This window comes from Brachyistius frenatus, unplaced genomic scaffold, assembly GCF_029030835.1.
Source record: "Brachyistius frenatus isolate BFR_SWC_R1_liver_20210118 unplaced genomic scaffold, ASM2903083v1 Contig_20, whole genome shotgun sequence".
Lineage (NCBI taxonomy): Eukaryota > Metazoa > Chordata > Actinopteri > Embiotocidae > Brachyistius > Brachyistius frenatus.
This window is the reverse complement of record NW_027210619.1, coordinates 965,644-981,658: the sequence shown is the minus strand read 5'-3', so window position 1 is coordinate 981,658 and position 16,015 is coordinate 965,644. Positions and strand designations below refer to the sequence as shown.

The following is a 16,015-nucleotide window of genomic DNA, read 5'->3' as shown; positions in this document are numbered from 1 at the left end:
CTGAGGTCCAGAGCGCTCGGGAGAAGGTTTTCATCAAGGATGTCTCTGTACATTGCTGCATTCATCTTTCCCTCGACTCTGACTAGTCTCCCAGTTCCTGCCGCTGAAAAACATCCCCACAGCATGATGCTGCCACCACCATGCTTCACCGTAGAGATGGTATTGGCCAGGTGATGAGCGGTGCCTGGTTTCCTCCAAACATGACGCTTGGCATTCAGGCCAAAGAGTTCAATCTTTGTTTCATCAGACCAGAGAATTTAGTTTCTCATGGTCTGACAGTCCTTCAGGTGCCTTTTGGTAAACTCCAGGTGGGCTGTCATGTGCCTTTTACTGAGGAGTGGCTTCCGTCCGTCCACTCTACCATACAGGCCTGCTTGGTGGAGTGCTGCAGAGATGGTTGTCCTTCTGGAAGGTTCTCCTCTCTTCACAGAGCAACGCTGGAGCTCTGTCAGAGTGACCATCGGGTTCTTGGTCACCTCCCTGACTCAGGCCCTTCTCCCCCGATCGCTCAGTTTGGCCGGGCGGTCAACTCTAGGAAGAGTCCTGGTGGTTCCAAACTTCTTTCATTTACGGATGATGGAGGCCACTGTGCTCATTGGGACCTTCAATGCTGCAGAAATTTTTCTGTAACCTTCCCCAGATCTGTGCCTTGATACAATCCTGTCTCGGAGGTCTATAGACAATTCTTTGGACTTCATGGCTTGGTTTGTGCTCTGACATGCACTGTCAACTGTGGGACCTTATATAGATGGTGTGTGACTTTACAAATCATGTCCAATCAACTGAATTTACCACAGGTGGACTCCAATCAAGTTGTAGAAACATCTCAAGGATGATCAGTGGTAACAGGAAGCACCTGAGCTCAATTTTGAGTGTAATGGCAAAGGCTGTGAATTATGTACATGTGATTTTTTTGTGTTTTGATTTTTAATAGATTTGCAAAAATTTCAAAAAAAATGATTTCACATTGTCATTATGTGTGTAGAATGTTGAGGGGAAAAAATTAATTTAATCCATTTTGGAATAAGGCTGTAACATCAAAATGTGGAAAAAGTGAAGCGCTGTGAATACTTTCCGGGTGCACTGTATGTATTCAACTGCAGGCACCCTGCAAATCTACATTCCAACATGGCGGCTTAAACGTTAATCACATTCATAAAGATGTCTTTTTTTCTATAGATTTAACTGTGTAGATTAAAGTGTCTCTTTTACCTAACCTGATCTTTTAATAATTTTTCTTCTTTGTGTAGCTTTCTATTTTACTGTTCTATCAAACACCAGATTCTCACAGCTGATTATATTAGTGGCTCTTTTTGTTCTGTACAACATCTGCATGAAAACCTCTCTTCCTCTCCTAAAAATGATTTCTTCTTGTTTGTTTGGGGTGATCAAAGAGCCTGATTAACAAGAAACAACAAGCGATCATGCTCAAAGGCCTCCGTCACCACCTCCGCTCCGCTAAGCACTTTTAACTGCGACACATTAACCAGCCCTCAGCACTGATTTGTTGTCTGCAGAATCCAGTTGTTCCCGTCGGGCCAGTTGCTGAGGGCAGGGGTGCAGGTGAAAGGAAGAGAGGGAGGGACCGATCGAAGCAGAGAGAGAGGGAGAGAGGTGGAGAAAGTCAACAGAAACCAAGAAGATGACTGTGTGAAACAAAATGGATCCAACCAAGCCCAGGTAAAGTTGATCATTTTACCTATTAAATGCACAGATGGTTGTTTAACAATGTACAGAAGTGCAGCACTGAGGAGGAACATTATCTTTTTGTTTTGTTGTCTCTACATAAAATATCAGAGCTGCTGTGTAGATTGACGGACTGCTATGTGGCAATTTGATTTGTTGATTTACTGATGCTATTAAAGTGCCAGCAGGCCCGTCTTCCTTGACCCATTATCAGTTTTTTATTGGGCCAAACTGTCACAAATCAAACCAAGTTATATTTCAGACATTTTGAATGTGTTACCGTGGGATACAGACAGTGCTTGTGAACAGGAATGACATCGTGATGAAAGGACTTGCGTCAGTGCTTTGATGTTTGACAGTGTAGCGTGGGCAGATTAGTGCAGTTTACCTGTCTGCAGTATGTTTGTTTTGAATGGGCATCTTTGCTTTTACAGTAACTTTTACAACTACAAGCACTGGTCCCAAAATTCATCCATTATTTCTAAGCAGCAGCTTTGACCCAGCATTGTAGAAAACTGGCACTTCTCTGTCAGCTACAGCAGTAACCGGTAAAATAGTTCCTTGATACACAGGAGCTTCCTGAAAATTGAGATAAATTCTTCACACTAACTTAAAGCTACAGGACACGATGCAAGTTTCAAATAATGTCAGCGGAGTTCTGAAATGACTCTACGACCTGCACAGCTGTGTAACTGGAGCCGGAGCCGTGAGAAACTATTGGTGTCCTGTTATATCACAGTCGCTGTCCATACCATGCAGCAGTCTGGTTATCTATCTATTAGAGCATCCAATTTGACTGAGATTTTAACTAAATGTTTTTGAGGCTCAGTCAGACTTTTCTTTTCTTAACAGATACTATTTTTTAAAATTTGTTGATGGCATTTCTGTTTTGTGAATTATGGTTTCTTCCACCTCTATTCCACCTTCTTTTATTCCAAATAAGTTTTGTTTTGAGAGGGGCTTTATAAATAAAATCTATATTAAAATAATGGTTTCCAAACTTTGCAAAACAGAATAAGAAAGCAGACTCTTTCATATTTCTGCTCCACAAAATCAATCATCAAAAATCATTTAATATTTTACTTTTTATTAGGAAGTATTGGATGTTTGCAGCCCTTCAGGCCTAAGTAAACTCTAAGTATTGTCCCTCCACTCTGTCTTCCATTCTCAATGTTCTCTTCAAAAGCGTTTCCTTGTGAGAAACTATTCTGTGACTCCACACACCATATTTTGGTAATGAGTAACCCTGATTGCTCTATCTCCAGCCTTTCCTCAAAGGCATTGCAAGTGAACAACGGAGGGGGAAATGAATCACTGACGGAAGAAACGCTGCAGTGGCGAGACAGTGTGGAAGTAGAGAGGCAGAAGTTCACAGAAACCAGAGACCCGGATGCTGTTGACGGGACGACAACAGCTGCAGAGATAAACGTTCACCACAGGGGGTCAGCAGACAAACAAAAATACAATACGCTAGGCTATCAGGTGAGTGGAAAGAACTAGAAATGTGAGGGTGAGGGTGGTGGCAGCCTTTCTATAGACTAAATGTCTAGAACATTGTGAACAAGTTTAAATGAAAAAAATAGTTCAAATATTCTCCGTGCGCTGCAGAATGAGTTTTTTTTTGGTCAGAAATGTCTTCATAATATGATGATTTTTGCAGATTCAGCAGCTCAAAACCTAATGCAACACTATGAAACGGGCCATTTGGCATAGTACTTTTACTTTTGTTATTTTAATGCTTCTGTACTTCTATTCAAGTAAGATTTTTTTAAGAACCAGTAATGGAGTACTTATACACTGAGGTATTACTACTCTTACTGAAGTAAAGGTTCTAAAACCCCGGACATTACCTATCCCACAGTGTCAAAGTGTTTAAAACTAGGCGGTTTAGAAAAGCTGCCAGGTGTGTAATACACTGCCAGATTCCCTGAATACTGCTTTTGACGTCAGTAAGACACAAATCATGGATTAACAAGCACAGACTTGTTTCATACGTTTCCATCTTCTTTGCTGACTACCTGAAAAGCATGACTTGAAAAGCACAAATGCCCGATCGTATTTTTTCCTTTTGCAGAGACGGACCAAGCAGAAGGTCGTGACTGATTTTACAATAGTGAGTAAGGGAGCTTCTGCAGGAGCCAAACCCAGAGCGGCACTGAGACAGGTCCTGTTCAGCCAGGGAGGGTCTGACAAGTCATCTGAGGTATTAAGTTGTCTCTCGCTCATCAAACTGTATGCTGGCATCTAGAGACAGATATGGACTAGCTCAAACCATGTCCGCCGACTAAAACAACTGCAGCACTACTTGTTCTCCTCTATTGACATAGATTGGCACATTTTTAAATGTAACATGTGACCATAGGTATTCACAACAACTGTTGACTTACAAGGAACTACTGATTCATTTCCTCCCTGACTTCTACATTCCTTTCTATTTCTGTTTTTCTACGCAGGAGCGAGGTCAGCTGGACGTGTTGAAGCAGGATCTCAAAGCGTACGGTGTATCAGTCACTCTTCGGTGGAAATGGAAGGAGGAAGGTCAGGGAACGACGCTGGAGAAGAGCTGGACAGACATAGTGCAATCTCATTCGGTATGCGCCTTTAAAGGATCAGTTCGGTAGTTCTCAGTGTTTTTCTTATTGCCAACAAGTCCAAACAAAAAGACCAAAATCAATAGTTAATTTATCCCTCTAACAAATGTTGCCTTTGGAGCCAAAACCTAAAACACTGCAATCTTATTTTTTTAATTTTTTTATAGTAAAACCTCACTGTTATCTAAAAAACAGTAACTACATATAGCACATGAGCCTTTGCACTGGTTTACATGCTCTTCCCCTATAAAGAACCATTTTAGTTGACACTTAATTGTCATACAAATAATTACAATGAACAATTTAATGGTCTTTTTCTCTCCATTTTACTTTGAGCGCCACCTTTTTGCTACAAATCCAACAAATTGCATCCTCCAAGTTAACGGGCTTTCCTTCTTTATTTGGTTTGAACCAAATTCATATCTTGCTGTGGTGTTCGGCTTTGCAACAAAAACCATGATGTTATTGCCAATAGATGCTCGATAAAATGCAGTATGTCAAATATTTGTATTATTCAAAAGATTGCGGTGAGTTGGAATAATTGTGATCAGATGATTGTGTAATAATTGTGACAGGCCTAGGGATTTATTTAGAGTCAGTACCACTACACCGTCCCACTGTGAATATGCTGTGGTGCAGCTGAAAATAGTCCCCAACAAATGATCTATTTACTCCTGTTCTAGTAACATCTGACAAAAGGACTTTGCTTTGCTCTTTAAGGAAATGATTTGGCCTTTTACAGGAAATAAAAGTATATTTTAATGACAGAAATTCGCAGGTTTAGTAGGAACCATTTGTACTAAGAAAAACTAATGCTTTGTTGTCCATGTTCTGTGTGTGTGATTTTTTTGGTGAGAAAAACACAAGCTCTTGTCATATCCTTACTGTAAAATACCTGATCTCAAATAACTGTCTCCTTTTCCTTCTCGTTACTCTCCCATCCTCTTTCTGGATTTCATTGACAGACAATGTCTAAGATGCAAAAACACCAACAGGAGGCGCTGTGGGAGTTTGTCCATACTGAACTCGCCTACATCAACAAGCTCATTATCATCAAAGATGTAAGATGTCATTCTCTACCTGCTGTCATAGTCTTTTTATGTATGTAAAAAGAGCTAAAGGGACTTTCTGCAGGATGTTTAACTGAGCTGTGTTTGCCTCTCACAGCTGGTTATTGCCGCTCTTGTCAACCTGCACCAGCGTGGCTTTCTCCTGGAGGTCAGTCTGCAGAGCATGCCGCCTCATGTAGACCGGAAAGACAAAACTGTACAAAACACTTAACCTGCAGGCGTATTTTCCACTGCTCTGCATACCACCAACATAGATTGACTGACAAAACATCCACGCAAGCTGAGACAAACTACAACACACCAGTGGAACATGTAGCACAACAGCAGGTTTCCACTGAGAAGTCGGAAAATATAACAGAGTTCAACTTTTAACAATTAATTTTTTTGTTTTTTGCTTTGACTTCCTCCTGTAATAGGTGCCCCCTCAGCTGCTTTTCTCCAACCTCCCCTACATCCTCGGTGCACACCAGCTGTTCTGGCAGGAAGTGATTTATCCGATGTTACAGGAGGTACGAAGGACAGGCAGGCCCTTTGACCCCATGAGGTTGGAGGCTGGCTGCCTACAGGTAAGAGCTCACTGTCTGCTAGATTCATCATAACACATGCAGAGGTGGTTTTCTCACCCTTTACGCCTTTCACTTGAAAGATGACTCTCTGAACACGCTTCTACTGTAGCTGTTTATTTGGGAGGGTTTCACTGAGGAGGTGTTGTTAGGGTCTATAAACATTGGAGGCTTAGTTCAGCCAAGAAATCTATAGATTTTTCTTTTACAGATAATTGCACCATTTTCAAGTTATTTCCGAGTAAAATTAATACAAGATGTGAAACACTGTGATCTACCAAAAAGCTCCAGGCAGGTGCTGGTTTTCACAACATGAAATCAAAATAAACAAAATGACTGAATCTTCATTCAATTTTGTTATTATTTTCAGCAACAGGAGTAAAACCGTAAGAAAAAATAAGAGACTCAATGTAAATAAAGGAGACCTACAGTTTGCTGCATTGTATTCTGCCAATGCTGCGTTCAGTATTGAAAACAGACAAATCCTGGTCTCATAGCTTCTGCTTCTGTTATGAGACAAGGGTTGGTTGACCTGTGACAAACTGTTCTGACTCTGTGTCTTACTTGTCACGTCTCCCGTCGCTCTGTTGGTGTTTCATCCATCTGTCGCACTTTATATCTCCTGGTCATAAATAAAGATGCAGTCAGCATACAAAAAAACAAACCAAACCAAATCTCTCAATTTTGGATGTGATGTTATTTTTCAATCTATTTTGCAAAAAGAATTAAATATACATTTGAAAGCACCAACCAAATAAGATTATACAAAAGCAAATTATGAATGCACTATTTCATCCCACAGGGGCTCATAAGTGATCAGTGGTCATTATTATTTTTTTCCTGTGGATGGAGTAAATGACTTTGTAAGTGTTATTATCGTAATAATAAAAAAAAAGTGATAATGACAATCCTAATAATAAGTAAAGTTCATGTATATAGCACAGTTGAACAAAGTGCTGCACACCATCAGACAGAATTAAAACAAATCAAACAGACTTAAAAAAAAAAAAAACTGGCTCAAAACAAATTAATAAATGAAACATGCATGAAAATATGACATGCATGCATGACATACACGAGCAGTGATATATACTCAAATTAATTAAACTAAGTGCAGGCTAATTAAACCAGTGGTTCTCAATGTGGGCATTTATCTTATTTATGATTATTTATATGGATATAATAATATGCAAAGCTGTGCCTTGTGTCTAAATGTTTAGGAACCAGAGTTGGACACAGTTAGCTGACGAGCTCTCACCTTAACCAACCTGAACATGTAGAGGAGACAGAGACACTCATATCGTGACTTTTATGTCGCTAAAGCAACCTTTACACTCGTCTGTGCCTCGGCTTCATATCCAGTCGTGCCTTTAGTGAAGAAGCTTGCAAGCTACTGGTATATTTCTTTGCTGGTAGCGTGACAGTGTTGCTAACTAGCGGCTTCGCACAGACGTCATTAATGACCAGCGCGCGCTCTTTTCTTTTTTTTTCTTTTTTTTTTTTTAATCTCGCGCGCTCACACAAAATGCACGCGTGGCAAGTGTGCATGGTTTGAAGCAGAGGAGCCAAATCTAATTTGCGTTTTGGATTAACAGTATAATATTATTATTATTTTTTTTGTTTTTACTGAAAAGATGTAGCTGTCAAATATGACAAAGAAAGGGCCAAGAAAATGTTGTATAAAACGTTCAGACACACATAGGCCTAACTGCACCGCAGGTTATCATTTGGGTTGAGTTTGAATACATTTTCTTTTATGTTGCTTTGGACAAAAGCATCCACCCAGTTGAATGAGATGTAGCCTAATAAGTAGCCTACATTTACCAAAGTACAATCCGGCACTGCGTTCTGCCACTTTATTCTTCCTTTCCAATATTCTCAGCAGGGAAATGTTACACTTTTTACTCACATTTATCACGTATATTTCAATGGATTAGTTACAAGTTGGTTTGCATATTGCGATTCTCAAAAATGTAGTACTTGTGCATGAAACGATGCATATACGCAAAAAGAAATTATGCAACAGCGTGAAAACTAAATATTCCAGGTAAAACTGGTCTTTCTGGCACAAAAACCTTCTGAAAATAACATTTATTTCTTCCCAACTATTTAAAGATATCCAAAATGTATGAATATGCCTTGAAATTAAAACTAGCTACAACATTAAATTGCAGCCTTTTTACACATAATGAAGCATTTTTCACTGTCGTCATTAATCATCTTCTCTTTGTTCCCAGTTTCATGAACGTTTCTCTTCCTATCAACACTACTGCTGGGAGGAGGAAAACAATCTTGAGTTTGCACGCAGGCAGATGGGGAGCAACCCACATTTCCTCACTTTCATTCAGGTACAGTGATGCAACACTAACATGCAACACAAACACGCAACACAACATGCATTCATCTGCTGATGAGCGTTTACGCGTACATTGAAACACGCTCCCACTTTAACAGAATTATTACCTGACTGTGAATTCGGTGATTGATGCCAGTGTGCGAGTGACGTTTTTATAAACCTGTGGGTGATATGTCGTAGGTGTTTCTTGACTGGTAAACCACTTGTCACACCTACTTTTTTCCAAATGACTAAGCCTCAAATTAGGTTTGAGAAATTCAAATCTAAGTGCAGGACATTTATGGAAAAACTGACTGCAAGACAAGCATGTCCTGCAGCATGTTTTAAACAGAGCCTCGAAAAAAAGACACCGGAATGGCAAAGCTCTCTTGCACAGAGAACCTGGCAACTCTAGTGTATGTGTTTTTTCACGTATGTTATAATCTCACAATCAGTGTTGGTTGTGAAACTTTTTATTTTGCAGTTAAAGGCTCAAAGAAATAGTACTTGGTGGGTGTTAAAAGGGTCTAATTGTCCACATCACAAAACAATACCTCACTCTGTCTGTCTATAACAGAAGCACAAGAATAGCAGATTCAATATGTTTTTAATCCATTAACAAATAACACCTAAATGACTGCTTGGTTCTAGGTACTATTCAGACTATAGAATGCTGTTAGGTGCTTTAAACTCAGACTTTTATAAAAAAAAAAAAAAAAAATTGTCATGGTTTTCAGCCAAAATGTAGTAAATATATTGTCAAAAAAACAAACAAGCTGAGACAATATTGTTGTGTTTGTTCTGTGCAGTGGGTGGAGAGTCACCCTCAGTGTGAGCGGATGCGGCTCGGAGATATGCAAGCCAAACCACATCAGAGGATCACAAAGTATCCTTTGCTGCTCAAAGCTGTGCTCAAAAACACCCAGGACCCTCAAGTGCAACACACACTCAGAGGCATGGTGAGCATCTGACACTATCAAATCAAAACCTATTTGATTCAGCACAAATTATGTCCTTGACAGGTGCATTACCTGACTCACTGTCTCATAGTAGTCATCTTTCTCCTTGCTCCTGTCCAGTTATCCAGTGTAAACCATTTTTTGGAGAGTATCAACGATTACCTTCAGCTAAAAGATGAGGAGCTGGCTCTCTCCATATCTGCTCAGAGGGTGGAAGGATATGAAGTGGAGGGAATAAATGAAGAAATTGATAAGGTAAAATGTGTCTTTGTGGTTATTTTGCTTCTTTTCCTAGTTGTTTTGTATCTTGTCGTAGTTGCTTTGTATAGCTTTGTGTTTTTTTTCGCATGTCTATGTGGTTATTTTGTGTCTCTTGGTAGTTGTTTTGTGCCTCTTTATAGTTGTGTAGTCTCTTTGTGTTTCCTCTCTGTCTTTGTAGTCTTTTTGCATGTCCTTGTATTTTTTTTTTTTTTTTATGGCTCTTGTAGTTGCTTTAGGTATCTTTCTGCTTGTTTATGATTTGTGTCTTCGTGTTCATTTTTGCTCTCTTTGTAGTTGTTTTGTGTCTCTTTGTAGCCATTTGATTGACCTTTCAAAAACATTTTAACAGTCACTTCATTTTAAAGCTTTGTGTACCCTCCTAAATGCATTTATCAGACTAAGCTAACTAAGATAGCATACTATCACACTGAGGAGACAGGATTTCAAAGTTTATTCAAGATGTTAATGCTTAAACGTCAGTGAAAATACTGCAAAACATGTGTGCTAAAATACAGTTATTAGCTTTAATAGGTTTTGTTACTGATGAATACTCTTGGTGGATTTTGTTGACAGCACGTCCGAGAGATCTGCCAGTTTGACCTAGCATGCCCCATCAGAGGGGTGGGTCCTGAAGTCATACGTAAGCTGCTGCTGGAGGAGAACTTGAAGTTTCGCGGCAGGAAGGATAACAAGGTGAGCAACACTGGTGCCTTCAGTCACTATAGTTTTAAATGTCTTCTGAACATACTTTTCAATAGTTTGTTTGTGTTTCCTTGCACATGGTATGATACAGCTGGAGGTGGTGGCTCTACTTTTCTCTGATGTGCTTCTAATGACCAAAGCACAGAAGAAAGGAGAGCGACTGAAGGTGGTTCGACCTCCTCTGGCCCTCGACAGAACATATTGCATAGCACTGAAAGATGGCTGTGAGTAATGCTTTCTTACAGACAAAATGCAAGACATTTTGATTCAGTTCAAGTCTAATAGATCTCATGTTTCTCTGCTTCTGTCAGATTCATTTGTTCTCGTGGAGGTAGGTGAGCTTCAGAGTGCCATGAATGTCCTCATACTTGTAGCCAGCACCTCAGAGAACTGCTCCACATGGGTCTCCACCATCCACCAGGCAAAGGTAAATGCATTTTTGGTTTCTTTTGTAGTCTTGTGTAGAGTTCAGCTGCAACACCAGTGTCGCTTTAGTACTGAAAATGTCAGTCTTTGGTATAGACTAAAAATATCTCTGTTTGGGTGGATTTAAAAGAAATTGTGTAAAGACATTTATTGTCCCCAGAGGATGAATCCTGCTGAGTCTGGTAATCCCTTGACCTTTCCTCTTTGTCACCTGCTAGTCTAAGATCTCACCTCTTCTGTGAAACATCGTGACCTCTGATTTTTTTGATTGGCACAAAATTTGGTTCAGTCATTCATGGTTTCTAGAAGATTCATTTCTAATCTCTTTGTTGATTTCCTGAGTTTTCCTTTAGCACAATCATCAGGTCAAAATGGCAGTTTATCTTATACTTTGGTTTATGACCAAATACCCGCAAAGCGAACAACATTCCCATCAGCCTCAGCTATACTTTGCCTTTTAGGGCTGATTAGTGAACAATGGCATGTTAAACCACTAAACTAAGATAGTGAACATGGTGAACATTATACTTCCTAAACATCAGCATGGTAGTGTTGTCATTGCGCGGTTGTTTACATGCAGATGTTAGCATTTAGCTAAAAGCACTGCTGTACCTCACAGGCTCACAGAGCTCCTAGTATGGCTGAGGACTCTATTGCGGGAAGTCATCAATGTAATTAATATTTGCACAAATGGGTCACCAACAAGTGAACCCCTGAACGATTCTGCAGACAGGATTTTACAGCTATACATCTGTGTCATTTCTATATCCTGAGACTGGCACAAACTGGTCTGAAGTTGCGCTGTTATTGATAATACTTTTTGTCTCGTTCTGAGACTGTGGAACACGCAACACCAATATTTTTCAGCCACTTAGATGCATTTCTTCTATGTCAAACAAGGGCTTACAGTCATTCCTGCTCTGGGTGTTTCCATTACGCTTAAACAGTCTGAAACTAAACAAACAAGTCACAAAAGTGATTATCATACATCTTTGAATGATTCAGTGACTTCACAATCACATTTTCTCACAAAACTCATATTATTATATGAAACAGAATCAGAAATTACTTACTTACTTAATTATAGATTCATTGTTGGATATTTTTTTAATTGCCATATTATGTTGTCAGGAAACACTGAGGAACCTGAGAGAAACAGAGAACAACAGATTGGAGAACTTGAAAATACACCAGCTAGAGGCCAAACCTGTTACCAAAACCAAGACAGAGGACGCTGAGATAGAAGAACAACCTGTTACACATCCAGTAGGAGAGACTTTTGTGAATGACTCTACTGATGAACTTGTTATCTCTCACCCAGTAAATGGGTATAATGGAGCAGTACAATATCAGCCTCCAGAGGAGGTGGCCACTAACAACATTGGATTATCTCTCTGGCAATCCCAGTTTAGCGGCAATAACTTTGCAGATCGGCAATCAGCAGTCAAAGAAGGTGAATGGATAGAAATGGGAGTGAGAGGTGATCATGGTGGAAACCATAGGAAGGAAGAAGACAGAATTGTTGAATCTCAGATGACAGAGGAGCAAGGCATGACCTCGAACTACAACATTCCTGCAGATCCATTAAGATACAAAACAACTGGACCATATAATCTTTTACTTGGTGGACTACCAGATGTTGACTATCCAACAAATGAAGATAGCACTGTACAAATTCATCACCAACCACCAATAGCCAGTGAGGGGACTGAGTTTTTTAAACCGCAGGCACAACAAGGATTATCAACAAGGCGGGACTCAGATTCCCTGTCTGTGAGCCAGGACAACAGGAGAAATTCCAACTGCAGTCTGTCCGGAGACATGGAGACATCTGCAGATGCTTGTAGCTTCTCCAAAAATTTGAAGTCACCCAAGTTACGGAAGAGGAGGCCAGTCAGCTCAAATCAGGGCCCCTCTTCTCAGACATATAAGCAACTCGTCCAGGGCTCAAGACAGACTTGTGCTGCTTCAAACAACTATTTTTCCTCTAGCTCGGACTCAGATTACAACCTAAATTTCAAGAGAAACTCTCTTCCCTATGTTAACAGCTCAAATTCACACCGTGTGCTCAAACTGGGCTCCCTAAAGCCAAACCAAGGCATGTTTTGGAATATGCATGATAGAGTTTCTCCAGATCTTCAAATCCTTTCTGAACCTGAGCTGCCTGATTTGAACTTACACAATAAAAGCCCCAAAATGAAAACCCAGAGGAGTGCCTCCATTCCCAACATCATCATTGAAGGTGTTCATGCACTTTCTACGCACTCCAATAGTCTGCACACTTTACCCCAAGCAGGGTTTGCACATTTTCCCACCTCAGGATATAATCCAGACCAACAACCCTCACCTCTGGAGGGTCTTTTAGAAAGAGCCAAAGAGAGATTTAGGGACAGAGGTGCACAGAGGAGAGACACAAATGTAAAAATGGCCAATGTGAGGAGGTGTCCTCCTCCTTCTCCCTCATTTTCCACTACACCTTCACCATCGCCCAGTGATGGAGACAGAGACACAGAGTGGGAGGCGGTGGAGCTGATGAGACATAGAGCACTCACAGTGAGCAAAGGATGGAAGGAGCAGCTGGTGGACGGAGATGATGATGAGACGAGGAACAGGTCAGTATGAAAAGATGTCCTTCATTTCACACATTTTTCATTGTTTGACCAATTAACACGTTGTCTCGATCATGTATGAATTTAATAAATAACTTATCAATCGTCAGAGGGAGAACATATTTGGTTGCCCATGCAGTAATACATAAAAGACACAAAGGCAGACATGTTGAAAAAGACAACTTCTGAACAAAATACTTTAACTGTAATACTTGCACAGAGCAAACTAGTTTAACTGAGGATCCCACTAAGCCATTAACCAATAAATACTATCAATCAGTCAAACAAGTGAGATGCTCATTATGTAAGAACAATGAAATAGGCAATAATTATGAACCAAAAGCTTAAAGGTTCGTCAGAGACACATACATAACCACCATCGGAGAATACATGCAATTATACTTGTCATTTATAAACTTTACATGTCACTGAAAAGGGACCGCTAACTTTTTTTTAGCTTTCCAAATACTCTCTTAGAGTATGACTTTTGTAGTCTCAATCATTGTCACATGTAGAAGAACTTATAACATACACATTTTCAGTGGCCTTAATTTTAGAGACATTTTGTGGTATTATTTAAATTTGCATTATTGTTGTTTATCTGATGCACACTGCCCTTGCCAGTTACTTGAAGGCACAATATGAAAAAACACTTTAACAGTTTCTTTAACAACTACAACAGCAAAATGTTTTCTGTCATGGGCCCGGATAGTAAGGTGCAGACCAGACATTTTATTAATTTGGCCTCACATCACAGACTTTGACTTTAAATAATATACAGAGTCAGTATGTCCTCTTAGTATTTTGCTATATTTCCTTGGAAATATATATTTTTAACCTGTCAAATCTCTAGTATTGACTTGACTTTTCCGTGATGAGGAGGCTAGTAATGAAGAGATTGTTCTGTGAGAATGGAAACTTCAAATTAATGTGTTTCTAACCACAACGCTCTGTGACCATCTTGAGGTCCCCAATTAACACATGCAATAATGACTAACAACTATATTTAGTGTTTTTCTGTTCGAGATTAAAACATACATTTTGCAGTGGAAACTGTTCAGGCATGAGGCAGCAAATAAAGATATAATCAACATTTTTGATTTCACGCACCATTGTCGTTGTTCCCTCTTTATTCTTATTATTTTCTGTTTTACGTTTTAATCACGTACCCTGTGCCCTTGTGTTTTCCCCTTGTGATTATCTACCCCACCCTGATTAGTTTAATCTTTCCCTCATAGTTTGTGCATGTGTTCCTGCATTTCGCTATTGGTTCGTCATTTTAGTTCCTTTGCTTTTGGCTCCTTGTTTCACTTCCATGCCTGTTCTTATGGTTCTTTTTGGACCTCGGCTCTCAACTGAGATGCAACTTGCTGTATTTTTGTTTACAAAACTAAGTTTAATTTTCATTTGACAACCATAAAAAGTATGTTAAGAAAAACTTGTGCTAGAGTCTCATACTCTGACTGATTTGAAAACTTTCGATGGATTTGTGCTCTGCTAAGCAAGTACTTAAAGTGCTTTAAAGGAAAACTATTAAATTTCACCGTGGACACCGAATACATTTTTTGGCATGAAACATTTACAAAAACTTTTAATGTTATAAAATGTTTGGTTTTCAATCAAGAAAGTCCATAAGGCACTTTAACAGTATCTTTTATATTTGAGTAAATTATTATATTAAATACCTTTTAATAGAGAATAGACTTTTTGATGATATTCTAAAATTTAGCATTTTTGAAGACTTAGACTAATGTATGAATTACAGTGTTGTACATATTGTAAACTGTATCAGTGTTGGACATTGACTAAGTACAATTATTGGAGTACTGTGCTTAAAATAAACCATTTATGAGGTACTTTTACTTTACTTATGAATTTCCATTTTCTACTACTTCACACTTGTACTTTACTGATTTACAAATTAAAATTAGCTCCATCTTTACCAGCTGCAACATTAAATTAATGTTCACAATAATTTAATCAACTGTTGAATGAAAGACTATTACTTGTATTTCTACTGTGCTGTTGCTACTTTTACTTACATAAAACAGAATACTGTTAGAGCTGGTAATACAGCTTGTATTCATTGCGGTTGTTTTATTTTCATTTTATTTGGGCTGTTTTATAAGGCCTCTCAAACAGCGTTTATTCTGTGCATTTATAGTAATACGATTGAAATGCATCATCAAACTTGAGGCAGAGTAACAAAGCACAGTTAATGTTGAAAAATTAATCAGGTTGACCTTTTGTTTCCATCTCTTCCTCTTTTAGTATTGTCTTTATGGACGGTGAAAATGTGGACTGGCCAGGCTGGTGCTTTGATGATGATGAAGTCATGGATCATTTACATCCCGGAGACGAGGGGCTGCTGGCGGGAATCAGACGTTCTTTGGCCTCTTGGGGGCTCAACGAACTCTCAGAGCAAGAAGATGGGGAGTGCAGTCAGGTGTAGCTCTGTGGTCATTCCTTTCATTCAACACTAGACCACTGTCGTATGGCGGTAATTCAAAGTTAAGTCTGTGGATGTGAATTTCAGAGCGACAAGCTAACAAGGACATGTAAGCTTTTTAGGAAAAGCTGACCTAATCATTCTGTAATGAATGTAAAATAGTGTAATATATTACTTTCAGAATATACATATGGCCTGTGTAAATTATGTAAATACAGTATACTGAATTTTTTTTTTCCTAAACTTATTGTATATTTATAACGTTCTGACCTTTCTTACTGACCAGAGGGATTCAGTTTGTATATAATGTAAACAATAAAACCAGATTTATTTTGTTCACTGCATTTTATTTGTAAAACCTTTT

General features: G+C 39.1%; 1 protein-coding gene across 1 annotated transcript; it reads left to right on the top strand.

The window, feature by feature from the left end:
- The first annotated feature begins 1,605 nt into the window (after window positions 1-1,605).
- plekhg6 (pleckstrin homology domain containing, family G (with RhoGef domain) member 6) lies at window positions 1,606-16,007 on the top strand. Its single transcript, XM_069695664.1, has 15 exons — window positions 1,606-1,680; window positions 2,952-3,168; window positions 3,761-3,889; window positions 4,140-4,277; window positions 5,243-5,338; window positions 5,445-5,495; window positions 5,764-5,913; window positions 8,148-8,258; window positions 9,055-9,204; window positions 9,325-9,459; window positions 10,039-10,158; window positions 10,259-10,391; window positions 10,479-10,594; window positions 11,725-13,205; window positions 15,474-16,007. Exons 1-15 carry the CDS (start codon window positions 1,661-1,663, stop codon window positions 15,652-15,654), a joined length of 3,228 nt encoding a protein of 1,075 aa, XP_069551765.1. The 5' UTR covers window positions 1,606-1,660; the 3' UTR covers window positions 15,655-16,007.
- Window positions 16,008-16,015: the final 8 nt, after the last annotated feature.